The sequence below is a fragment of the Symphalangus syndactylus genome, chromosome 18, assembly GCF_028878055.3.
Source record: "Symphalangus syndactylus isolate Jambi chromosome 18, NHGRI_mSymSyn1-v2.1_pri, whole genome shotgun sequence".
NCBI classification, from domain to species: domain Eukaryota; kingdom Metazoa; phylum Chordata; class Mammalia; order Primates; family Hylobatidae; genus Symphalangus; species Symphalangus syndactylus.
In genome coordinates, this window is record NC_072440.2 from 80,267,512 (window position 1) to 80,295,084 (window position 27,573).

General features: G+C 35.6%; 1 protein-coding gene across 7 annotated transcripts in view; it reads left to right on the top strand.

Moving 5' to 3' along the window:
* The window catches only part of MEMO1 (mediator of cell motility 1), a 146,325-nt gene that overhangs the window by 112,041 nt on the left and 6,711 nt on the right, over positions 1 to 27,573 (top strand). For 6 of the 7 annotated variants that reach the window (XM_055253566.2, XM_063623789.1, XM_063623790.1 and 3 more), the window contains 2 exons: positions 8,773 to 8,915; positions 17,452 to 17,528. In XM_055253566.2, the coding sequence (XP_055109541.1) occupies positions 8,773 to 8,915; positions 17,452 to 17,528 (220 nt within the window). The remainder of the gene's footprint in view (positions 1 to 8,772; positions 8,916 to 17,451; positions 17,529 to 27,573) is intronic. The other variant, XM_063623792.1, reaches the window with a different exon arrangement.

Below are 27,573 nucleotides of genomic sequence, written 5' to 3' on the forward strand. Positions count from 1 at the left end.
GGTTTGCTGCACCCATCAGCCCGTCATCTACATTAGATATCTCTTCTAATGCTATCCCTCCCCTAGTCCCCCACTCCCCAACAGGCCCTGGTGTGTGATGTTTCCCTCCCTGTGTCCATATGTTCTCATTGTTAAAGCCCCACTTAACGAGTGAGAACATGCAGTGTTTGGTTTTCTGTTCCTGTGTTAGTTTGCTGACAATGATGGTTTCCAGCTTCATCCATGTCCCTGCAAAGGACATGAACTAATCCTTTTTATGGCTGCATAGTATTCCATGGTGTATATATGCCTCATTTTCTTAATCCAGTCTATCATTGATGGACATTTGGGTTGGTTCCAAGTCTTCGCTGTTGTGAACAGTGCTACAATAAACATACATGTGCATGTGTCTTTATAATAGAATGATTTATAATCCTTTGGGTATATACCCAGTAATGGGATGGCTGGGTCAAATGGTATTTCTGGTTCTAGATCCTTGAGGAATTGCCACACTGTCTTCTACAATGGTTGAACTAATTTACATTCCCATCAACAGTGTAAAAGCTTTCCTGTTTCTCCACATCCTCTCCAGCATCTGTTGTTTGCTGACTTTTTAATGATCGCCATTCTAACTGGTGTGAGGTGATATCTCATTGTGGTTTTGATTTGCATTTCTTTTTTTTTTTTTTTGAGACGGAGTCTAGCTCTCTCCCCCAGGCTGGAGTGCAGTGGCGCGATCTCGGCTCACTGCAAGCTCCGCCTCCCGGGTTCACGCCATTCTCCTGCCTCAGCCTCCCGAGTAGCTGGGACTACAGGCACCCGCCACCGCACCCGGCTAATTTTTTGTATTTTTTTGGTAGAGACGGGGTTTCACCGTGTTAGCCAGGATGGTCTCGATCTCCTGACCTTGTGATCCGCCCGCCTCGGCCTCCCAAGTGCTGGGATTACAGGCTTGAGCCACCGCGCCTGGCCTGATTTGCATTTCTCTAATGACCAGTGATGATGAGCTTTTTTTCATATATTTGTTGGCCACATAAATGTCTTCTTTTGAGAAGCATCTGTTCATATCCTTAGCCCACTTTTTGATGGGGTTGTCTTTTTCTTGTAAATTTGTTTAAGTTCTTTGTAGATTCTAGATATTAGCCCTTTGTCAGATGGATAGATTGCAAAAGTTTCTCCCATTCTGTAGGTTGCCCATTCACTCTGATGATAGTTTCTTTTGCTGTACAGAAGCCCTTTAGTTTAATTAGATCTCATTTGTCAATTTTGGCTTCTATTGCTTTTGCTTTTGGTGTTTTAGTCATGAAGACTTTGCCCATGCATATGTCCTGAATGGTATAGCCTAGGTTGTCTTCTAGGGTTTTTATGGTTTTAGGTCTTACATTTAAGTTTTTAATCCATTTGAGTTAATTTTTGTATAAGGTGTAAGGAAGGGGTCCAGTTTCAGTTTTCTGCATATAGCTAGCCAATTTTCCCAACACCATTTATTAAATAGGGAATCCTTTCCCCATTGCTTGTTTTTGTCAGATTTTTCAAAGATCAGATGGTTGTAGATGTGTGGCATTATTTCTGAGGCCTCTGTTTTGTTCCATTGGTCTATATATCTGTTTTGGTACCAGTACCATGCTGTTTTGGTTACTATAGCCTTGTAGTATAGTTTGAAATCAGGTAGCGTGATGCTTCCAGCTTTGTTCTTTTTACTTAGGATTGTCTTGGCTATACAGGCTCTTTTATGGTTCCATATGAAATTTAAAGTAGTTTTTTCTAGTTCTGTGAAGAAAGTTAATAGTAGCTTGATGGGAATAGCATTGGATCTATAACTTACTTTGGGCGGTAGACTATTTTCACAATATTGATTCTTCCCATCCATGAGCATGGGATGTTTTTCCATTCGTTTGTGTCCTCTCTTATTCCCTTGTCTCTGATAAAACAGACTTTAAACCAACAAATATCAAAAAAGACAAAGAATGCCATTACATAATGGTAAAGAGATCAATGCAACAAGAAGAGCTAACTATCCTAAATATATATGCACCCAATACAGAAGCACCCAGATTCATAAAGCAAGTTCTTAGAGACCTACAAAGAGACTTAGACTCCCACACAATAATAGCTGGAGACTTACTGCCCCACTATCAATATTAGACAGATCAGTGAGACAGAAAATTAACAAGGATATTCAGGACTTGAACTCAGCTCTGGGCCACGCAGACCTAATAGACATCTGGGGAACTCTCCACCCTAAATCAACAGAATATGCATTCATCTCAGCACCACATTGCATTCATTCTAAAATTGACCACATAATTGGAAGTAAAACACTCCTCAGCAACTGCAAAACAACAGAAATTATAACAGTCTCTCAGATCACAGTGCAATCAAATTAGAACTCAGGATTAAGAAACTCACTCAAAACCGCACAACTACATGGAAACTGAACAACCCGCTCCTGAATGACTACTGGGTAAATAACGAAATGAAGGCAGAAATAAAGAAGTTCTTTGAAACCAATGAGAACAAAGTCACAATGTACCAGAATCTCTGGGACACAGCTAAAGCAGTGTTTAGATGGAAATTTATAGCACTAAATGCCCACAGGAGAAAGAGGGAAAGATCTAAAATCAACACCCTAACCTCACAGTTAAAAAACTAGAGAAGCAAGAGGAAGCAAATTCAAAAGCTAGCAGAAGACAGGAAATAACTAAGATCAGAGTAGAACTGAAGGAGATAGAGACATGAAAAACCCTTCAAAAAAGTCAGTGAATCCAGGAGCTGGTTTTTTCAAAAGATCAACAAAATAGACCAGTAGCCAGACTAATAAAGAAGAAAAGAGAGAAGAATCAAAGAGACACAATAAAAAATGATAAAGGGGATATCACCACTGATCCCACAGAAATACAAACTGCCACAGGGAATACTATAAACACCTCTATGCAAATAAACTAGAAAATTTAGAAGAAATGGATAAATTCCTGGACACATACACCCTCCCAAGACTAAACCAGGAAGAAGTCGAATCACTGAAAAGACAAATAACAAGTTCTGAAATTGAGGGAGTAATTAATAGCCTACCAACCAAAAAGCCCAGGACCAGATGGATTCACAGCTGAATTCTACCAGAGGTACAAAGAGGAGCTGGTACCATTCCTTCTGAAACTTTTCCAAATGATGGAAAAAAAGGGGTTCCTCCCTAATTCATTTTATGAGGCCAGCATCATCCTGATACTAAAACCTGGCAGAGACACAACAAAAAAAGAAAATTTCAGGCCAATTATCCCTGATGAACATCAGTGCAAAAATCTGCAATAAAATACTGGCAAACCAAATCCAGCAGCACATCAAAACACTTATCCCTCAAGATCAAGTCAGCTTCATCCCTGGAATGCAAGGCTGGTTCAACATATGCAAATCGATAAATGTAATCCATCACATAAATAGAACCAATGACAAAAACCACATGATTGTCTCAACAGATGCAGAAAAGGCCTTCGATAAAATTCAACACCGCTTCATGCTAAAATCTCTCAATAAACTAGGTATTGATGGAATGTATCTCATAATAATAAGAGCTATTTATGACAGACCCACAGCCAGTATCATACTGCATGGGCAAAAGCTGGAAACATTCCCTTTGAAAACTGGCACAACACAAGTGTGCCTCCTCTCACCACTCCTATTCAACATAGTATTGGAAGTTCTGTCCAGTGCAATAAGGCAAGAGAAAGAAATAAAATGTATTCAAATAGGAAGAGAGGAAGTCAAATTGTCTCTGTTTGCAGATGACATGATTGTATATTTAGAAAATCCCATCGTCTCAGCCTAAAATCTCCTTAAGCTGATAAGCAACTTCAGTGAAGTCTCAGGATACAAAATCAGTGTGCAAAAATCACAGGCATTCCTATACACCAATAGTAGACAAACAGCCAAATCATGAGTGAACTCCCATTCACAATTGCTACAAAGAGAATAAAATACTTCGGAATCCAACTTATGAGGGATGTGAAGGACATCTTCAAGGAGAACTACAAACTGTTGAGCAACTTTTTATGTGCTGATTATCCATTTGTATATCTTCTTTTGTGAAATATCTATTTATACATTTTTGCCCAATTTTTATTTTGGTAATTTGTTGTTTTATTGAGTTATAAGAGTATTTATGGAGACAAATTCCTAGATATATGATTTGCAAATATCTTCTCCTATTGTATGACTTGAGTTTTCATTTTCTTAATGAAGGGCAGAAGTTTTTCATTTTGTTAAATTCAGTTATCAACTTTTTTTCTTGTATAGATTCTGTTTCTGGTATCAAATTTAAGAAAACTTTGCCTCCTCCAAGGTCATAGAAATTTTTTCCTTTGTTTTCTTCTTGAACAAGAGTCAGCAAATTATAGCCTGTGAACCCCATCTGGCCCACAGCCTACTTTTGTAAATAAAGTTTTATTTAAACATAGCTATACTTCTGTATTTACATATTGTCTATGCCTGCTTTCTCTCTACCTGGACTGTTGAGCAGTTGCTATACTGTATTGCCCAGAAAACTTGAAATACTTAATGGCCCCTTTCAAAAAATGTTTGCTAACCCCTGTTCTAGAAGTGTTAACAGTTTTAGCTCTTATAGTTCTAGGATCCAATTTTAATTAAGTTTTGCATATGGTGTGAGGCAAAGAGACAAGTTCATTATTATTTTTATTTTGGTGTATGGATATGCAGTTGTCCTAGTACTATTTGTTAAAAACTCTCCTATATGTTAGAAGTTACTTTCTTCTGGCTGCTTTCAAGATTTTTTTCTTGCCGGGCGCAGTGGCTCACACATGTAATCCCAGCACTTTGGGAGGCTGAGGTGGGCGGATCACGAGATCAGGAGATCGAGACCATCCTGGCTAACACGGTGAAACCCCGTCTCTACTAAAAATACAAAAAATTAGCTGGGCGAGGTGGTGGGTGCCTGTAGTCCCAGCTACTCGGGAGGCTGAGGCAGGAGAATGGCGTGAACCCTGGGAGGCAGAGCCTGCAGTGAGCCGAGATCTCGCCACTGCACTCCAGCCTGGGCGACAGCGAGACTCTGTCTCAAAAAAAAAAAAAAAAAAGATTTTTTTCTTGTGTTTTGTTTTCAGCTGTTTGATTATGAAGTATCTGGGTGAGGATCTCTGTGCTTATCATACTTTGGATTTGTTGAATTTCTTAGATCTGGAGGTTAATGTTTTTTCACGAAATTTGGAACGTTTTCAGCAGTTATTTCTTGTAATATTTTTACTGTTCCGTTTCTGGAGCTCCCATTATATACATGCTGGTATGCTTGATGTTTACAAGTCTCCAATGCTCTGTTCTTTTTCTCTGTTCTGATTGGTTAATTTCTTTATCTGTAATTTCACAGACTGTTTCCTATGTAATATCAAATCTACTCTTCAGACCATCTGGTGAACTCATTTGAATTTTTTATTTCGGTTACTATTCAACTCTAAAATTTCCACTTGGTTCTTTTTAATAGTTTGCATTTATTTCTTTGTTGATATTCCCTATTTAGTTATATCATCATAACTTTGAGCATGGCTTCCTGTAATTCTTCAAATATATTTATAATAACTCTTTTGAAGTTTTTGTCTGCTAAATCCAATATCTGCTCTTACTCAGATACAACTTCTTCTGGCTGCTTATTTTTCCCCCCGAATATGGATCATAGTTTGCTGTTTCTTTGCATGACTTAAAATTTCTTTTGGAACTGGACATTTTGTGTAGTATGTTATAGTAACTTTGGATTCGGTTTTTATTCATTTTTTTCCCTTGCAGGTTGTATTTATTTATTTATTAGGAACTTTCATGGACTTCAACTGCAGAATCTGTCTCTCCTACTATGTGTGGTCACTTATGTGTCTCCCCAGCTTTTAAAAGTTTTTAATTTTTAATTTTAAGCTTGGCTTTGTAGGGTTCCCACCTGCAATTCTTAATTTAGTGCTTAGCTAATTATTGGTTGAAGGCTGTACCTAAATACCCTGAGCCAGAAAGACTTTCACCCTCTGCTGGGAGATTGTATGGAGGCTGTGAAGGGAGGATCACTTGTGCTCAGAGTTTGAAGCTAGCCTGGGTAGCATAGTGAGACCCCATTTCTAATTAAAAGAATCAACTAAGTATAGTCTGTTTTCATGTTTGTCTCATTTACGTTTTATTATGTTGTCTTAGACCTAAGACCCTGTGCAAATACCCAGATTTTCTGTTAGCCAGGCGTGTGCGGAGAGCTAGGTCTCTCAGGTTTCCAGCTTCCCCCATGCATACGCTGCCAGTCTCTCAGTTAGCCTGCGTTTTGTGTGGAGCTTAGGACCTTATGGGAGTCCGCCGTACATGCGTGCAGCCTCCTAGTCAGCCAGTGTTGTGTGGAGGGCATAGGTCTCTCTTCAGGATATGTGGAAAATTTATCAAGTCTCTGTATGGCTTTGCCATTTCTAGGATCTGTCTATTAAATTTCTATCTAGTCCTCAGGTTTCTGGCTCACCCCAACAACAGCAATCTCGGACTAAGAAATCTGCAGGCTTTTCTGTTTCCTACTGAGTGTGGGTTTTCCACTCTCTGCTCCAAGTCAAAGTCATCCCCTTTTTGCAATGAAGGTGCTGGTTCCTTGATGGAATTTATACCTCAGTGGAGCTAGGGTAGGGGATGGAGGCAGCTCTTGGTAAGATGCCAGGTTTCCATTGTTGTTACCAAGAAGTTCTGTAGTTTTTCATGAACATGCTCTTCTCATTGTTTTTGTTTGTTTGCTTGTTTGTGTTTGCGTTTAGTTGATTTCCATAGCACAAAGATGGTTGTTTTTGATGCTTTTATCTAGTTTTATAATTGCTTTGTGGGGGTGAGATTTTGTATTCCTTCACTGGAAGTTCAACTTCAGAACTTGGATTTTAAATCCTAGTAGTATTACATTTCAAAGCTAAATGCTCTTTTCTCTAATTCATGAGTATTTGTCTGTGGAGATAGAGAATAAGTAATTTTTTAAAAGAGAGATGACAGAGGGGTGGATAAATGAGCCTCGATTCAAGTCCTAGGTTTCTACAGAGGACAGAGTTTTATACCTCCTTATAGATAGATTTGCAAGCTCAAACTGAGGTTAATTGAAGGGATTCATGGCTCTTGTGGAGAGTAGATGTGTTGTTTATTCAGAGTGAGCCAACTCTTGTGACGAAGTACCTTTCCTATAGTGTTCTTCGCTTCATAACAATTTTATGAAGTAAGTATTGTAATTATGATCATTTTACAGATACGGAAATATATTTACAATTCGGGAACTTACGTATGCTCTGAACATTTGTATGTGGTGGGAATGGCACTTGAACCCATTTCTTCTGGTTTCTCCTTGTTCTTTATACTCTGTATAACTGCTTCCCAATCATATCATAATTACTCACAGACACTTTGATTATCTTAATGTATTTTTTTATGTAGGTAGTAGTTGAGGTTAGAAAATTAATTCTTTTCTTTCAACTGACAATCAGTCTTAACTAATTGAAGAGCCCCTATTCAGTCAGGCAGTTATTTAGCAAACTGGTAACAGTTAGAGAAAGAGATCCTGTGGCAGCTTCCTCTGCCAGCTTCCTTTTTTTCTCTTGCTCCATAGATGCAGATTCTGCCCAAGAAGCCCCTGCATTGCAGAGGGACTGGAGATCTGTATGATCTGTTTATTTCGCAATTGACAGGGTAAGGGGGCCTTATGGGGGAGGTGCTTGGGTGCCCTAAATTTAGCTTTATGCAACTGGGCTAACATTTATTTGGGGATTATTTAAACTTAGTATTTTTAAAAACTTTTGTGAATTTTGTTTGTCCTACGTCAGTTAAGTGCCAGATTATCATATTAAAAAGCATTTATTATAATGGTGATTTTTTTAAAAAGGTCCTGTTGAGAACGAATCAGACAAACATGATTCATGCTTCTAAAATACCAAATCTGGGATCATTTAGAATATAGATAATATTGAATATATATAAGTAAAATTTCACAATAACATTTTTAAAAAAGATTTTGAATGAACATCTGTTTCTATAGCTCATCATAGTTATTCTTTATTAATCTACTTTGTTTCTTTTCCATAAATCTGTCAATCTGTAGAGTGAAAAAGGGACTTGTGGATATGCCATAAACATTGTGGGTGGGTGTGGTGTCTTTTTCTGCTGCTAGAAATTAATACTTACTTCCTTTAATTCTTTGTCTATTCTAGATGCCAATGAAATTTGAGTTGTATTTCAGACTGTCTTGTATCTGATCATTAGGATAAGTGTAAAAGTGCAGTTGATAAATCTTACAGGAGCCAAGATTAAGTTTTGTAGGTCTCACTTGGCAGGTTTATAGAGCAAGTGCCAGAAATGATGATTTTTTATAATAGGATAGGATTAAAATAGGTGAGGAAGAGTTTAATGCTGTTTTATAATCACAGAAGGATTTGGCAGATGACTGTAGCCTTGATGAGTACTTGAAAAGAATTGAGTTGGTGCTCTTCTGATGAGCTCGTTTTAATTTTTTGAGATGTTATTATACTTGGTAGTAAAATAGCTTTGTTAACCTAAAGAAGTAGTATATATTTCTGTAGTTTAAATGGATATTTTTAGTATTCTGTATGACTCATATTTTTAATCGTACCCTCGTACCCTTTAAACATTTTAATTTATGGATTTTAAGAATTCATCAATAATATTACGTATGTTATCCTTACCACTATTAATACATATTCCACTTTCTAATGCCAACACATTTGGAAAACTACTTTCATTTAAGCATCTTAAATGACATTTTTTTTTTTTTCTGTTTTCTTTAAGCCATAAGGATGAGTTTACCATTATTCCTGTACTGGTTGGAGCTCTGAGTGAGTCAAAAGAACAGGAATTCGGAAAACTCTTCAGTAAATATCTAGCGGATCCTAGTAATCTCTTTGTGGTTTCTTCTGATTTCTGCCATTGGGGTAAGTTCTAGATTTTAACATATCATGGTAGATGTTATATACTTCTGGTTAAAGGTATCTTTTCATTCTAAGCTCTGATTCTCAATTTTTTATCACTTTCCTTGGAAAGTTTTACTTTTGGCAGCAATGTTTAAAAGTGAATAAAAAAATCTTTTGATCCTTTAAAAAGGATCAGATTACAATAGTGGATTATGGGTACATTTCCAAAGGCGACTGGTATAATTGGATTCACACTGTGAAGGCATCCTTGTTTAGACACTTATTTAGTGGGAGTTAAGATCTTTTAACCTCATTTCCAAGTAGGCGTGTATGGTAGATTCTCTGAAGTTAGTTTTGGTGGATAAATCCAATGTTCTTTAGAATATAGAAGAGCACTGTGTGCTCTGCCAGTCCTTTTCCACATTTGCTTTTTTGTAATTAGTCTTTTTTTTTTCCTTTGGTGCTTAGTTTTTACCCACAATTGCCATCAGTTTAAAGCTACCCTCCAAAGATTATAAAATATTGGCTATTAAGCACTGTGGTCATCATTGGTAATGCTTTATAAGGGTAAGGACTCTTGAGTGATTTTTTGATTATTGTGAGTAAGAGTAAGGACGCTTCACAGTGAGTACATTGTAAGAAGTGAGCTGTTTGTGGATGCCTCTTTTAGTAAACGTTGCTTCTACAGTCTTTGGATGCAGTTTGCTTTCCTTTATCCATTACTGTCCCAGAATATTTCTAAGTTTTCTTCGTTTTAGGACATCTCTTTGACCTATTAATTTATTGGTTTAAGATGCCAATATCTGTTCATTTATCAGCTATTTCTTTGATTATAAGGAAACCTAAAATGTAAGACCATAATTTTTAAGATACAATGCTAGAATAGCCAGGAGAACATCCTTAGTGAAATATAGGGAGCCATGGCATTTTATATGTCTTACCCATTGATTGCCAGAATTGATTCAACATTTATCTGGCCTGCTTGGGCTGGTGTCTTCTCTTGTTTCTATCTCTGAATGGCCTTTTCAAAGTTGAGATCTCAGTTCAGGAGAACTATCTTTCATAATGGTACAGATTAGTTTTTTGCATAAGGTACTTAGCCTGAACTAGGAGTGATTTTACTCTCAGGGGCATTTTAAAAATTTCTGAAGACAGTTTTGATCACCACAACTGGGATATGGTTTGGAGGGTGGCAATACTGATGGTATCTAACAAGTAGAGTCCAGGGTAGCTGCTAAATAAACATCCTACAATGGCACAGGATGGCTCCCACATCAGAGAATTACCAGGCCCCAAATGTCAGCAGTGCTGAGGTTGGGAAACCCAGATTTTTAGGATATGCAGGTAGTTGCACTTCCTTTCCAACCCCCCAGAGAAGCTCTCAGGGTTCTTCTTCATTTTTTAAATCTGTTTTTAATATTCAGGGTTCTTTAATTACTGATTTTATTGGTTAGCTGGTTTGCTACCTTTGGCAGAAGTTACATTTTATGGATATAAGTATACTACATAGATCTGAAGGCTAGGTAGATGCTTAAAAGGAGTTCCTTTCTGTGGAATTTTGAAATTTAATAAGTGACCTTGAAAACTTTAAGTATCATTACTGCAAAACAGCATATTTTCCTTAATATTGTGAATTTGTGTTGGTAACAAAGCATGTCTATATGTTTTGAAAATTAAAATTCTTAAAGCAAGTGTCCCACACCTCCTTCATTTTTAAGGCTCCTATTAATCACTTGATTTACATAATTAGTTCCCTTGATATTATTTTTTAGAAACTGGGCTTTCTCTCTAGGCTGGCAACCTGTGCAACTGTAACATAAATTCACGTAAAACGTCAGTAAACATCTCAGTATTGTTCTTTTCTGTGGAATCATCCTTTTTACCTCATTAATAAAGAATTCTAAAGTAGCCAAAGCCTAGTCCACTGCTATATGTAACTACAATGGCTGAGAGAGAAAAATAAATTTCTTTTACCTTCTACCTAGATTCTTAGAAAATTATTGAGGTTGTTTTGTCTCCTGATTTCTTGGAAAGTTTGTTATCTAAATTGTAAGATAGGATTTCCAGGTGATAGTTACAAAAAAGAGCTCAAAAGTTTTAAAGACTCATAAATAATAGTTATAAGAATTATCCAGAGACTAAAACATTTTTTATATTTATGTTTGATGTTTAAGTAGTAGAACTTTTCAAGTGTTCATTTTTTAGTATCATCATCATTAATAATACTCATTAAATGTTTTCTTTGTACTTACGGAAAGCACCATGCTACTACTTACTGAGAAATATGTTGGGGTTCTGGGGATAAGTGAAAGGTGTAACATAGATAATATTCCAAAATTGATAGTCTTTTCACTACCACAGTAATTCTTGTAAAGTGAGATACATTTTCTCTTTTGCATGCTTACTGAAGTATTATGAATTATTGACCAGTTATGGGTTAAGCTATCTAAAGAATTAAGTTTCATGTTTCTCACATTCATACTGTAGTGGCGATGGGTATCTTTCCTAAATTAGTAAGTGTGCCATATTATCATCTCAAAAATTCAGCTTTTTCTCATGAAGATAATACTTAATGGTTTTTCTTTCTTTTTAAAGAGGTACTCTACAGCTTGATTTTTATTATATAGAAGCAATCATAACACTGACTTCTAAATTTCACAGGAGGGATTCAGTTCCTCATGCATGCAGAGGTCTTAAACGGTTCATTGAGTTTCCTCTTAACACACTATAAATACCTGAATTTTTTTGGGGGAAAAAATTATTACAGTACACTTGAAAAATTACTCAGCTACACACAGTGGAAGTTTCTTTGTTTTGATTATTAGATTACTGGCAGTGACTACACCGTTCATTTCTAGTCATTGGTTCTCTTTTATTGTGCCTATGTTTTGCAGAAAGTGAAGTGAAAACCTTGGTGACAGAGACATTTCAGATTCTTATCTGTAAATTGGAAAGATTTTTCTTGTTGACCTTATTTGTTAGCCAGTGTTCTTTATAAAAATGATTTATTTTCTTAAATTTATTTTACTTTAAAGATGTTCATCTTTCAGATGCCTTGTAGCTTTTAGACTTGAAAAGAGACATTAAAGAAATAAAGGTAGACATACTGAAGTACTCTCAAGTTTTCTTTCTAGTTGAGGTAAGCCAAGGGAGAGACAGGAACCTAGATTCCATTATCCCCCTTCTTTCAATCCCCTCATTTGAGTTCCCCAAAAAGAAACCCTGCATTTCAGTTCCTGCCTTTTATCGCATCACCAGTCTTGTCCATATAGAAAATGCCAGATTATATTTCTCAGGCAACACAAAGTAGTTTCACCTCATTTCATCCTTTCTGTTACTAGCAGGAAGTAGATTAAGTGAAAAGACATTTGCCACTAGTCTGTGTGCTTTAACATGGTTAAATAAATTGTTCCAGTACTTTTTGTGCTTATCAAGTTCTATATCCTATAGGATGGCTCCGTATGAGAGAATTTTGTCTGGACCTATTTTAATTTTTTCAGTTAGTAGAATTTTCATTCTGTTTTCTCAAGTTTCAGTTTTGGCCTTCTTCATATATGTGATTGATATTTGTGTTTTCCTGACCTTCCTGAAATTTATATTTCTAAATTTAGATTGCTGGCAGTTTTCATTAACATAATTTTCACTTCTAAGAAGTTTCTAAATGAAATTGGATTTAGTGAAAATTGATTTTTCAAAAGTGGAGTCATGAACTGGGTATGGTAGTTTGTGCCTATAGTCCTAGCTATGTGGGAGGCTGAGGCAGGAGGATTACTTGAATCTAGCTTGGAGAACAAGTGAGACCTCATCTCTAACAAAAAATAAAAAGTAAAAGTGGACTCATGCTTTATTTGATTTGCCTTTTATGGTGGTTTTACAAATCAGTTTAGATAAGTTTGCTTGAATATTTATGACATTATATTTTTTTAAATATGAGAAGTTTACTGTAGTCTTTTCAGAAATTTTGAAATTTTATGCATAAATTTATATTTGTTTTGGTTTAGATAACTAGCTTTTTATAAATACGTACCACTTATTAAAAGTGGCATTCCCCTAAATATTTATGAAATTGATAACATTCAGATTTCTTCTTTACTGTATATTAATGTGATTATTCATGCATACTCTTCCTTTCTGTTAGTCTCTTGGATATAAGGCTGTTGCCGTTTTCTAAATACTTAAATTGGTTTGAGTGTAAGTTAGCTAATTCTTAAAATATGCCTTAACCAAGCCATCGTATTTGTCTTCTCAAATATTTGTACATGCAGATTTTACATATTTCATTTTTGACTTTTTGCAGATTTGAGATAAGGCTAATACTTATACATTATAACTAGGACTTCAGAATGAAAACATGATAGTATTTAGCTTTTAAAAGAGATTACCTTATTTGATGCTACTTACATAATATTTCCTTTATGTAATACGTTTTTTCTTTGGTAGTGATTTCAATTATAATGTCCCCAGGTTGGGTCCTTAGTATAAAATGGCCTAATAATTTATCTCACAAGGTTGTTATGAGGTTTAACTCAAATATTTGAAAGTGGTTTAACATATAAACAATGTGATTAAGTAAATGTGTGACAGTATAATTTTTATTTTATGTATCTGAAAATCTATCTTATTGACTGATCTTTTGGGGGATTTATAATCAACTTTCCAAGGTCATTATTTATTTTTGCAGTTCAGTGCATAGCTTAATGTTGAGGTATTTAATATTCTTTTACCTTTTGTTTTAAGGTACTTAAAAAGTAGCATTGGTTCTTGTACCATTCATTGTTATGTTTGTCCTCATTAGTTGATTGTTGTGTGTTAAACAGACATCCCTGGAGCTTATTCTCCACACTCTGTGAATCCACTCATTAATCACCAGTCACCTTTGGAGATGGGAAAATTACTTACCTGTATTTCTTTTTCTCAGAAAGCGTGCTCTGGAATGGATTCACAAATGAGCTACCCTCCTTCCCTCAAAGAGTAAGGTTTCTGCTTTACAGGATTTTTTTCTTGGGTTATTTTTCCTCTCATCTTTTGAATTTGAAAAGAACTGAGGGAAGGCACCTGAAGAAACTACTGACATACTCACTAGGGGAGTTCCAAAGCTTGTGCTGCCCCTAGGGGCAGTGTCAATGGCTCTTAAAGCTAGAAAGCTCATACTTGGAGTTGAAACAGGGGCTCAAAGAATCCATTTTCCCAGTGTACCTTCTGAAAGGATAAGTTTCAGGTAAGTAATTTTCTCTTACTATGTGATACGCTTTATTCATACTTATAAAGTACAAAAGTCCAGTTCTCCAGGTACATGGGCAATTGTATTTGTTTATAGTTTAGATTTATAACCTTTACTGAATGTCAGAAACACAAAAACTTATAAAAATAAACTATATTTGCTCATGAGATACATATAATTATAATTTATTTTAAGTCAATAATACATTTTTAGTTAAAGGTGTATTTATGATCAGTTTATTGTGCTTGTGCTATAATTTTCTTTATTATTAAATAAAATTTTGAGACACTTTTAAAATAATAAAAACCAAAAAGTGGTAATTTTAAACTCAGTTTCTAAGTGATGATTGACTAAAGTTGTGTGTGTGTATGCAAACATACGTAAATACACACATACATATAGGCTATGATGATGGCAACTATTTACTTCAAATCAGATGCCTTCTGTATGTATATTGACCAGAATACATTGCTCAAGTGATTTTTAAATATTTGTATAATTTTAAAAAATTACCATGAGACAATTTGAGCTGTTACAACTAAAATATTTATTCAGTATAGTAGTTATATGTAGTGTGGGTTTAGCTACTTAATCGAAACATTCTTTAGAGTCCTTCAAATATTTATAGTCAGTTTTTCAGTTACTAAATATGAGGTGGCTACTAAAGAGTAACAAAAAGTAGATAGCATTTACTCCCATTGGTTCTCTGTGCATTTTTGCATTCTCATTAAATCCCATGCCGATCCAGTATTTTAAAGTATTTCAAACATTTCCTCTTTTTTTCCTTCAGAAGCAGTTTTTAAAAAGTGAAAGTTACATAGAAAATGGTCCATATGAACAAGATAGCAATTTAAAGTATAGACTTTTCACTTACTGTTAAGTCTGGGTTGCCCAACTTCAGCCATTTGGAACAGCAACTCTTTACTTGGAATTAAGCAGAAAAGACTTGAGTAGCAAACGACTATCATGAAGTATATGCATTTTTCCTTGAACCTGGGAGTAGCAGTAGATTATGTCCCAGTTTCAGGGCTTACTGATAGTAGCCAAAACTAATAGCTATTTCCAGAAGCAGGGAAAAGAGAATGTATTAGTGTAAACCTAAAGCAGTTCAGGTTCAAAGAATTGAGGTGTATACTACCTTGATTTCCTCCAAGAATATTGTTCTTACTATAGTGAGAGTGAGTCAGAATATTCTTGTCTAAGGTGTTCATTTGTTTCAGAAAGATTTTGGACAGCTTTGTCAAAATAACTTTGAAATAGAAGTAAAAATTTAGTATCAAATGAATTGGATCGATAAATTATTATAACTGCACTTTAGATTTGGCACTGAGCAGCCTTCTCACAGCCACCTGGCAATGAGAAAAATAGTGTCAGCCTGGGCACGGTAGCTCATGCCTGTAATCCCAGCACTTTGGGAGGCCAAGGCAGGTGGATCACATGAGGTCAGGAGTTTGAGACCAGCCTGGCCAACATGGTGAAACCCCATCTTTACTAAAGATACAAAAATTAGCTGGATGTGGTGGCACATGCCTGTAGTCCCAGCTACTCGGGAGGTTGAGGCAGGAGAATCACTTGAACCCAGGAGGCAGAGGTTGCAGTGAGCCGAGATTGCGCCACTGCACTCTAGCCTAGGCAACAGGGTGAGACTCTATCTTAAAAAAAAGAAAAAAAAAAATAATGTCAGTTATATAGTTATTAGATAATTCTCACTGTTAGTTATGTATGAAGTATTAATATATACATTCTTTACAGAAAAACAAAGCTATACCTTACTCTAAATTTTAAAAGAAATGTTTAATGAATTATCAATATAGAGGTATTGAACGATAAATTATCATTGTTTTAAGAATTTTTGTTTTTAGTTCAAAGACTACAGTTGATCTCATAGGTAAGGTAACATGCAGTAATCTTTATTGTTTTATTCAGGAAGCAAATATTATTTCAGACCCTATTGCCCAATTCTAGGATATCATCAGTTAAGTTATAAGATGCAATATTGAGTGAATAATGGCTCTTGGGAGAGAATAAGGACTGCTACATTGAGTAATTGTATTACTGTATATGAAAAGTTAAAATGTGAACATTAAGGAAATATGACATATTTTAGAAAGATGACCATCAGAGGTGATCGGTATCAACAAATGAATGAAGTGTTTCAGTTCTGTGATGTGTGGTTTTTCAAAAAAGGACATCAAAGAGGGTTTTATAATTTTGCACTGCCCATTATTTACATAATTTTTTTAGTAAGATGAACAGAAAACTTAAAAATCTTAATTATCCAGCCGAAGAGTTCCATGTCTTCAGGTGTGAGGGTGGTAACTGGATATATCAATATTGCTCTAAACATGAAGCACAAGACACATGATGTGTGTACATGATTTGTATGGTCTAATTCCTTTAGAAATGCATTTTGGTCGATCTTTAACATTAAGGAAATACAAAAGTAATTGAGTTCTTAGAAAAAAGGCACTGCTGAAAGATAGATTTAGGCGTATCTGAAATACGTTGCAGTCAGTTGAGTAACACTCCCCATAATTAGTTAAGAAAATTTTTAACTTGATTTTCATGTAACTAGTAGGAAACAGAATTTATTTTCTGAGACTTTTGTTTTCTGTCTTCTCTTTAAGCTTCTTTCATTTTACCCTCTCTGTTCTTTGGAGAATAGCCAAAACATTGAATGTTCTATGCTTATAATCTTATTGAGATTTTATGTCAGGGTAGGAATATTTATTATATTATATTTACCCTTTTGTGTATTCCATTCACATTGCATAAGGCACTTGTATTGTTCCTTTTCCAAGTAATACAAAAATGAGATAATTTTTTAAAAATTTATTTCATAAAAGTCACACAAGTCACAGTATTTGTGACTTCATGGTTTTTTTTTTTTTTTTTTTCCTGTAATAGAGATCAAAACTTTGTACAGCAAAAGCTAAGGCTTTTAGTGATTTGTTATACCAAGATAGTTTTCTTAAACCAAATATTCTTAAGTAATATTCTTTGGGTTTACTTTCCAATATAGACTGATAAAATGTTTAACAATGCTTCTAACTTTTAAGCTATTTTGTTTCCTTAATCTTGTATTTCTGGTGATTTTAAGGTTTCTACAATTTGAAACAGTTCTTAACATCATAAAACATTGGTGATATCATTTCTTTATTACCTTCCCAAATATGCCTTTTATTTTTATGTACAAGGGCTCTTGGGAATGATTCTCTCAGAGGCTTAAGCTGTGCTTTGCCTTTCATGAGAACTGAAATTATTTGGTAAGCGCTTGCTTTCTTTTTAGCTTCTAATTTTTCCCTATTTTATTTTGTACATGATATTTGTTTCAAGGTCAAAGGTTCCGTTACAGTTACTATGATGAATCCCAGGGGGAGATTTATAGATCCATTGAACATCTAGATAAAATGGTAAGTCTTTCAGGTGTGGGATTTTAATGCTCTAAGGCTTTTTCTTTAATTTCAGATTAGTAATTCAAGACTTAATATGTTGAAATAATATAATTTTTCCCTATCTTTAAATGTACAAAATGCAATGTGTCATCATATAAATACTGACTGTAAGAATAATCCCTATTCTAGTAGGAATTTCCATCATCATAATTTTGTTTGATTAATGAGAATATTTAAGAATAATATATATGGATTTAAAATATTTTTTAGAGAAGTACTTTAGCTTTAGGGACAATAGGATACTAATACCATTATTTACTGTTAAGCGGTAATAACCATAGCAGATGATGGGATACCTTGACTCTAATTCCTATTTGTTTCACGACTACCTGAAATATTTCTTTTGAGTCCTTCTTTTGACTCCTTCTGAACAGCATTGTTGTTTTCTAAAATGTATTAAATAACTTAGTATATTTTTAGTTTTGATAGCAGACCAAATTACTGGTCTTAAGTGATGATGAAGATTTTATGAATTAGCTAATAAAAATCTGTATTCTGTTGGAGGAACTATATGTAAACTTGAAGTAAATAACCTGAAAATTTTAGACTGAAAGTCTTTATTTTTTAAATTATTGCCCCTTTACCTCTGGAAATAAAGACATCATAGCCTTATGATGACAGTATACAGGAATTCCAATATACACAAAATGTAGCTAACTTGAATCTTGTCTGCTATGCTGAAGGGATTTATACATATACTTTATTTTAAAATTTAAAATTTCAGGCATGTTTGTTTTGCTTTGTTAATTTACTTTTATTATTTCCTTGGACCAGCAGTTTGACCTGACAGAGGCATGTTTATTTTGGAACTACTTTTTTTTCCTTCAAATTTTTAGAAGCTCTCAAAATCTAAAATTTAATGGAATTAATATTTTAAACATAATAAACTCACATCATTGATGTATTTCTGTAAAATACCCTGTAAATCAGATTGTTATATATCTAATTTCATTTTTGTTTTGATTTGCATTTCCCATTGATCTTAAGCATGCATATTAAGACATTTCTTTTTTCCTTTTTTTAAGAGACAGGGATTCATTCTGTTACCGAGGCTGGAGTGCAGTGGCACATCATAGCTCCCTGCAGCCTGGAATTCCTGGGCTTAAGCAATCCTCCTGCCTTAGCCTCCTGAGTAGCTGGGACTATAGGCACATGCCACCACACCCAACTAATATTTATTTATTTATTTATTTATTTAGAGACAGGGTCTCACTCTGTGGCCCAGGCTGGCGGTGTGATCTTGGCTTACTGTAGCCTCTACTTCCCGGGCTCAAGCGATTCTTCCACCTCAACCTCCCGAGTAGCTGGGACACAGGCGCCTACCACCAAGCCCATCTAATTTTTGTATTTTTTGTAAAGACAGGGTTTCACCATGTTGCCCAGGCTGGTCTCAGACTCCTGAGCAGAAGTGATCTGCCAGCCTCAGCCTCTCAAAAGTCCTGGGATTACAGGCATGTGACACCGCACCCAGCTTTTTTCTTTTCTTTGTAGAGACAAGGTCTTGCTTTATTGCCCAGGCTAGTTTTGAACCTTGGCTTCAAGCAACCCTCCTGCCTCCCAGAGTGCTGGGATTACAGGTGTGAGCCACCGCACTTGGCACATATTAAGACTTGAACTTTATGGCCTGGAGCCTTCAGGTATCTATTAAAAAGAGCTATAAAAAAAGCATAAGAAAACAAAATTATTTTTACAGATGCAAATAATTTGTTTTTATCTCTTCATTTGTCCTTTTGCTCTTTTTACAAATTCTTAGTGTATTATCTTGTATTTGGGTCATTTGGATTTTTCTTTTTTTCCTTTTTCTGTTTTTTTTTTTTTTTTTAAGATAGGCTCTCACTCTATCACCTAGGCTGGAATGTAGTAGCACCATCATGGCTCACTGCTGCCCCAACCTCCCAGGCTCAGGCAGTCCTCCTACCTCAGTCTCCTGAGTGGCTGGGAGCACAGATGCATACCACCACACCTGGCTAATTTTTTTTTGTAGTTTTTTGTAGAGACGAGGTTTCGCCATGTTGCCCAGACTGGTCTGGAGCTCCTGAGATCGAGTGATCCACCCTCCTTGGCCTCCCAAAGTGATGAGGTTACAGGCATGAGCCACTGCACCTGGCCTGGATTTTTCTTAAAAGGAATTTCAATTTGTTGTTCTAAACACAGAATTTTTAAATATAATTATATTCTTATCTAGCTAAGGAGTACAGTAGATATTGATTCTACTGTCTTTTTTTCTTGAAGTGCTATGGTAGTCATAATATTTTTTCTTTTCCTTCTTTTCTTTCCTTTTTTTTTTTTTTTTTTTTTTTTTGTGAGACAGTGTCTCCCTCTGTCACCCAGGCTGGAGTGCAGTGGCACAATCACAGCTCACTGCAGCCTCAACCTGCTGGGCTTAAACAATCCTCCCACTTCAGCCACCCAAGTAGCTGGGACTATAGACATTTACCACCACGTCCGGCTAATTATTTTTATTTTTTAGAGACGGGGTTTCACCATGTTGTCTAAGCTGATGATACTTATTTTAATTTTTTAAGTAACACAAATAATTTTAGGATTTACTCATAAATAGTATTAAATATAGCAGAACAGCTCTAACTTGCTCTCTATGACCATTGACAGATTATTTTAATACTCTAGTTTTCATTTCCTTATCTGGAAGAAGATAGAGTTGGACTAAATGGTCTCTAAATTGTCTTCAAATTCTGTCAGCTTATAAGTCTTCAGTTTGTTCAAATCAACTCTACCAATGTGTTAAGCCTTATGCATATGTTTTAGTACAAGATTATTTGGTCTAAAGTAGATCAAATATTTTAGTAAGGAATCTGGATTTGAATGTATAAACAGAATATATCATGTAGTATATTTTATTAAAGCCAAATGTAATGAATGTAAAGTTGGTTACTTAGTGTGTTTATCATATTTAAACTTACCTTAGTTGCTACTTTAAATCCAATTATTGTCCAATACTTTTACCTTCAGAATTTTATTTGGATTTTAATATATTACCTTCTCTTTTGGCTTCCTGATGTTTTCATTTCAGTTGATTAACTCTCCTTTGACTTCTAGTCTTTTTATTCTGAGGTTTAGTTCTCAGTTGCCTCAGAAAACTTTTTCTGGCTTTCTCCATATATCAAATGATTAATGATTGTCAAAGCAAATGGTTAATGGGTATCTGCTATATGTCCGGTACTCTGTGCAGTATTGAGGACATAAAGATGAGAAAACATAGTCTGTGACTTAATGGAGTCCAGTGGTTGAACATACTTACAAAGAAGCCATTACAATATAGAGAGTTGAGAGACATTTAGGAGGTAGAATGAAAAGGACTTTAGGGATTAATTAGGTGTGTCATGTTAAGGGAGTGGTGGGATGTGGGATGATTTCTGGCTTCCATGTGTACATAGATGCTGATACTAACACAGGGAATATAAGAGGGACAGATTTAAGGAAAAAGATGAGTTCAGTTTTATATATGGCTTTTGTGTTATGTTTAGAACTGCACTTTTTGATACTGTGGCCACCAGTCACATGTATTTATTGAGTACTTGAAGTATGGTTATACAACTTGAAATATACTGTAAGTGTAAAATATACACTGGATTTTGAACATGTATGAAAGTAACAAAAATATCTCAGAAATCTATCTTGATTATATTATAAAATGATACTGCCAGATTGTGTTTAATAAAATATCTTAAAATTAATTTTACCTGTTTATTTTTTAAATGTGGCTACAATAAATTTTAAAATTACATATATGGCCTGTATTATATTTTTATTGGACAGTACTGGTTTAGAACATGAAGGTAGGTCTGGATGGAGATAAACATTTTGAAATTATTGGTGTATGAGGAATGGATGGGAAGAAAGGATGTTAATGCCATTGTTTAGAGAGTCAGTCTCCAGAGAGAGTATAAGGAGTAGGAACAAAGGGGGAATTAGATCAGATGGACGTACCAGCATTAAGTGGAAGAGGAGATAAAGCAGAGCCAGTAGAGTTCTGCTTAGAGAGAACTGAGAATGAGCAATATCACAGAGAGGATGAGCTTTATTTAGCAAAGAGGGAGGAAGAGTATCAAATGCTGCACAGAGGTGAATTAAGAACCTTGCAAGAGCAGTTTCAGTGGAATCAGGTTAGAATCTAAATTGGAATGAAGAGGCAAAAACCAAATGTGAAAAATTATTCTCTACTAGTTTGAGTATGACAGAAAGGAGCAATGTTTAAATGTTAACTGATTTGGTAGATGAGGAGATCCAGGGAAACACAGTCACAGGAGGAGTTTTTAAAGATGGAAACTGTGAGATTACTTCAGAATTTCCAGTAACATTAATCCCTAATTTGAGGTCTTGGAGAGATTTGACTTAAGATTATATCAGCTATATGATTCTCATTTCTCCTCGGTTTAACATTTCTTGTCTTACATTTTATTCGTTTAGGAAAGAATCTATAAGGAGGAATGGCTGTATATATGTGAAATATAAATTATTAATGGTATGCATGTAAATTTTCCCCTGTCATTAAAATTATCTTTTTTTGGTTAGGTAACCATACAGAAAATAATTTTGAAAGATACCGCAGTACTAAACATTTTCAAAGTAAATAAAGTCTTCCTGGACATGGTCTTTAGCAAGTTTGTACTAAATTTTATGAAAGTAATGCTTTTTGCACCAAAAATGTAAGAGAACTCCTGCCAGAACCACGTTCTCAAACACCATACATAATTTCCACTTGGATGTCTTATAAACAGCTCATACTAAACATATTCCAAACGGAATTCCTGATTTTCTTCCCACCAAGACCTGTTCTACTCATAGACTTTCTTAATTCAAATGATGGTGGTCCTATCCTTCCACTTTCCTAACTGGTCTTCTTAGATCTTCCCTGGTGTTCTTCAGTCTCAGGTGGCTTAAAGTAGGAACCAAAGCAATTATTTTAAAATCTAAATCAGATCATGTTACTCTTCTGCCCTATATCTCCTGTAAAATTGCCCCCTTTCAGTCAGAATAAAAGCCAGTGTCTTTACAATGGGTAGGCAGAAGGACCAACATCATTTGCAGCCCCCAAATGTTAAGAGCCCTCCATTTTCTTACTTGTACTCTTCCTTCACTCTACTGTGGGCACACTAATCTCCTTACTGTGCCTTGGTAATGTCAGGTACCTGCCTAGCTTAGGGCTTTTGCCCGTTTTGCTTAGCCCTCACTTTCTCAGTGGGACCTTCTGACTACTCTATTTAATTTTGCATCTTGCATCCTACATCCTACCCTTGCAGCTTTCCCAGTCCACCGTACCCTGTTCCACTTTTTCTTCTAAAAAACTAAATACTTAATTACATTTCTGTCAATCAGGATATTTGTTTTGTTCACTTATGTATACAAAGTGCCTAGAATAGTGATTAGAATATAAATAGGTGGTCAATACATATTTTTCAAATGAATAAATTAATGTATATAATCTTCCTGTATGCAATTTAAAAACATGACTTTCCTAACTGTAACATGTAAAGGAAATAAAAGGAATTTATGGCCGGGCGCGGTGGCTCACGCTTGTAATCCCAGCACTTTGGGAGGCCGAGGCGGGTGGATCACGAGGTCAGGAGATCGAGACCACGGTGAAACCCCGTCTCTACTAAAAAAATACAAAAAATTAGCTGGGCGTGGTGGCGGGCGCCTGTAGTCCCAGCTACTTGGAGAGGCTGAGGCAGGAGAATGGCATGAAGCCGGCAGGCGGAGCTTGCAGTGAGCCGAGATTGCACCACTGCACTCCAGCTTGGGCGACAGAGCGAGACTCTGTCTCAAAAAAAAAAAAAAAAGGAATTTATAATAAATATATATTTAAGAATGTAAATGCCCGGTCACAACTAAATTAGAAGGTACAATGAAGTATTTAAATATTTATGAATAGTATTATTAATGTAAAAACAGCTACAAATACACACTTACACACGTATATATTAGTGACTGAAATTACTAAGTGCCATTGCTAGTGACTTGATTTTCCAAAATGGTGAACAATTCGTAGTAAACTTGTAAACAAAACCAGTACAGTCTTCCCTCACTTTACATGATAGTTTTATTCCTGGGAAAGTCATTGTATATTAAAATAAATGCAAAACTTATTTCTGTTTGTATATGAAGTGGAATTAATGTATAGATAATTAAGGCTGTAGATATTCTGTAGTCTTATGGATGGAGAACAGTCTTTGTGTATGAAACTGTCTTGTGTCAGCATCCCTGGAATCTCACTGAGTCCCAATAGCATTTTCAAATTATTGTGACAGCCAAAAAGCGTGCATCATTTTCCATTAGGCTCCTTGGATGAACAGCTGTTCATTGACTTTACCCTGCTGTATTTTTATTCTAGGTATTTATTACTGCATGACTTATTCATTTGTTGATTTGTCTTGGGGTTATCTCCCTCACTGGATTATATAAGCTTCATGAGAACAGGGACTTTGTCCATTTTCCATCCCAGTGCCTGTCAGTGGGCATGCAATATATGCATTTGTTGAATGAGTGATGGATGAATGGATGGGGAGGGTGGTGAGAAATGAAACTTGAAGACTCTAGAACAGCTATCTTGAAGGATCTTACATAGGGAAGTGATAAAGTTGGTTTTGTATTTGAATAGATCATATGGCTGCAGTGTAGCAAATGGGTTGGAAGGAGGCTGGAGGAGATACGTGTAGACCAGTTAGGTAGTCCAGATGAGAAACTATGGTAATTTAGACAGTGGGTTGGGTGATGGTGGTAGAAGAGAGGGACAGAAATGTATATATTCAGTATATTTAGGAGACAAATTGACGATGGGACTTGGAGGTGGATTGAGCTTGGGGGGTCAAGGAAATGTCAAAGATGACTCCTAAATTTTTGGCTATGCTGCTGGTTGGATGGTTGCATTATTTATTTAGGCCATAAGGACCAATGTTTTTTGGGGGGGCAGGAAGATAATAAATTCTATTAGGGATATGTTATGTTTGCTGTTTCCTTTAAGACATCTAAGTAGAGATGTCAATTAGGTAGACATTTGGATTTTCATTTTGCCAATTATTTTTGAGTACATATACATCCTGAGGCATTGGTGGAGATACAGCAGTAAACAAACATGGTTCTTGCTGTCATAAAACTTCTAATTGGAGGAGATACGTGTTAATTTTAAAAGGTAAGGAAATATACTAATTAGTTTCAAGTGGTAATTTGTGCAGAAAATACCTAAAAAGGTAAATGATGGTAAATGATTGGAGGCTGTTTTGGATTGAGTGGTCTGAGAAAGACTACCTTGAGGATGAAAATTAAAGTGAGTTCTGAATGATAAGAAAGCAAATCAAGTAAAGATGAGCGGGAAGAGCATTTTAGACAGGAGAAGTTGCCGGTGGAAAGACCTTAAGACTGGAAAGAAGCTGGTGTGTTAGAAGAAAAGGAAGAAGCCTGTGTTGTGGGAGTATGGTGTGTAAGAGTAAGAAGAGTGGTGTGTATAAAAGAGGCAGGAAGCTGATAACATAGGGTAATAATTGAGGGTAAGAACTTTATATAAGTACAATAGGAAGTGAAATGATATAATTTGAATTATTTTTAAGGTCACTGTGGTAGTTGTGTGGCAAATGGATTACACAGGAGGGTCAGAAGTAGCAACAATGGGGCTGGGGGCGGTGGCTCATGCCTGTAATCCCAGCAGTTTGGGGGGCCGAGGCGAGTGGATCACTTGAGGTCAGGAGGTTGAGACCAGCCTAGCCAACATGACGAAACCCCCTTTCTCCTAAAAATACAAAAATTAGCTGGGCATGGTGGTGCATGCCTGTAGTACCAGCTACTCGGGAGGCTGAGGCAGGAGAATCGCTTAAACCCGGTAGGTGGAGGTTACAGTGAGCCGAGATCGCACCACTGCACCCCAGCTCTGGGGGCAGAGCCGAGACTCTGTCTCAAAAAAAAAAAAAGGAAATAGCGACAATGGGCCATTGGCAGAAGTTCAAGGGAGAGATGATAGTAACTTGGACTGTGGTGATGTTGGTGGAAGTAGAATGAAGTGGATGGAGGTCAGATCTTTTCAGAAATAAGAGTCAAAAGGGCTTTGCTAATGGGTTGACTATTTTGGTTTGGAGCTCAGGAAGGCTTTCAATCGGACTAGAGATGTAAGTTTGGGAGGTCTCAGTAGATCATTAAAGCCAGGACAGAGATGAGATTGCCTACTATAGTAATCATTAACCTTGTCATTACAACAGAACTCACTTGCAGAACTTTGTTGAAATTTGCTGAGACCCTGTCTCAAAAAAGAAAAAAGGGAATAAAGTGTACAGTAGAACCACTTAGCCCAGGTTGACTTCTAAGTTTGCATCTGATTTACCTTACTTTAGATATCCCAAATTACTGGAACATAAATTACTGGAATCCAGTTTATTTAATATAAATAAAATTTTAAAAATTTTATTTAAGGCCGGGCGCGGTGGCTCACGCCTGTAATCCCAGCACTTTGGGAGGCCGAGGCGGGCGGATCACGAGGTCAGGAGATCGAGACCATCCTGGCTAACACGGTGAAACCCCGTCTCTACTAAAAAATACAAAAAAATTAGCCGGGCGAGGTGGCGGGCGCCTGTAGCCCAGCTACGCGGGAGGCTGAGGCAGGAGAATGGCGTGAACCCCGGGGGACGGAGCCTGCAGTGAGCCGAGATCGCGCCACTGCACTCCAGCCTGGGTGAAAGAGCGAGACTCCTTCTCAAAAAAAAAAAAAAAAAAAAAAAAATTTATTTAAATACCCTGGAATATGATTTCTGAATAAATATTGAGTATTTGCTGCATATTAATATGCTTGAATTTAATATTTGATTTTAACATTTGGACTTGGAGTTTATTTCTGTGGTCCATTTGTTGAGATATTTTTATTTATATGTAGAGTTTTTAAAGGGCTCATAAGTGTTCTATTTTATTAGTATACTGTTGATTCAACTTACAAGTCAGTTCTGGGAGTTAGAATACATGGGTCAAAATAATAAGACCCATGTATGGTTAGCTCTAGACATAAACTTAGGTGTGTTTATATTACCTATACATATATATATATATACACTTGCTGTTAGGCAGACTTAAATATTGTATTGTCTTAATTGATTATTCAGATGGTGAATGTACTTTTGCATGTTTCTTTTCTAAGAGATTATTTTATATTATAAATAATTTAAATCATTTGAGAACCAATATCTTAGTTTTCATATGTGATCTTTTCAGACAAAATGTACTTGGATGGTTCTCTGTATAAGCATTATAAAAATGTTAACATTTTGAATTCTAATAATATACATTTTGGAAGTTTGATAGAGTAAAAAGAAACTAAGTATAAAATTTTAGATTACATCTGTTCAAAATTAGCGTGTTAATTAAGTTTTGGTCCTTTTTAACTGAAAACTATTACTAAATATAGTTATTATAAGGCTAGAAAATAAAACCATTTCTAAGTTGCAAAAGAAAAACAGCTATTCTTATTGCAAAATGTTTATATTTCTAGCGCTTGAATATCTTAGAAATTAATTATGTGAAAAAACATAAAATATAGGAGAACAAACTACCGAATGTAGTTGGGAAAAACTATGTAACTGTAGCATAGGATATCTAAACTCTGAAAGTCTTGTAATTTTATTGGCTATAGACCAATGTTTTTGGTAACTAGTATTTTGCAATGTCAATAATTACTGTGACTAAAGCAGAACCTAGTTGGAGATACTGATCTTGTAAACTTTACTTACTTGAAATATTAGTCCTAGTTATTCATATGAGATGGTCATAGGTTATCATTTTTATTATACTACTTTTTTTGGTGTAGACCAGTGTTTGATTATGGACATTGGCGAATTATGATTCGGCAAGGATAATCTGAAAATATCATTGTATTCATCTGTTATAACTTATTTTTCTTTTAAATTTATCAGTTACTTCACTTAATTTGAACGTGAACTACTTTTCTTCCTTCCTACTATTTTAAAAGTGAAAATTGTTCCTTTGTCACCTCATACTTCTTTCTCTTGAA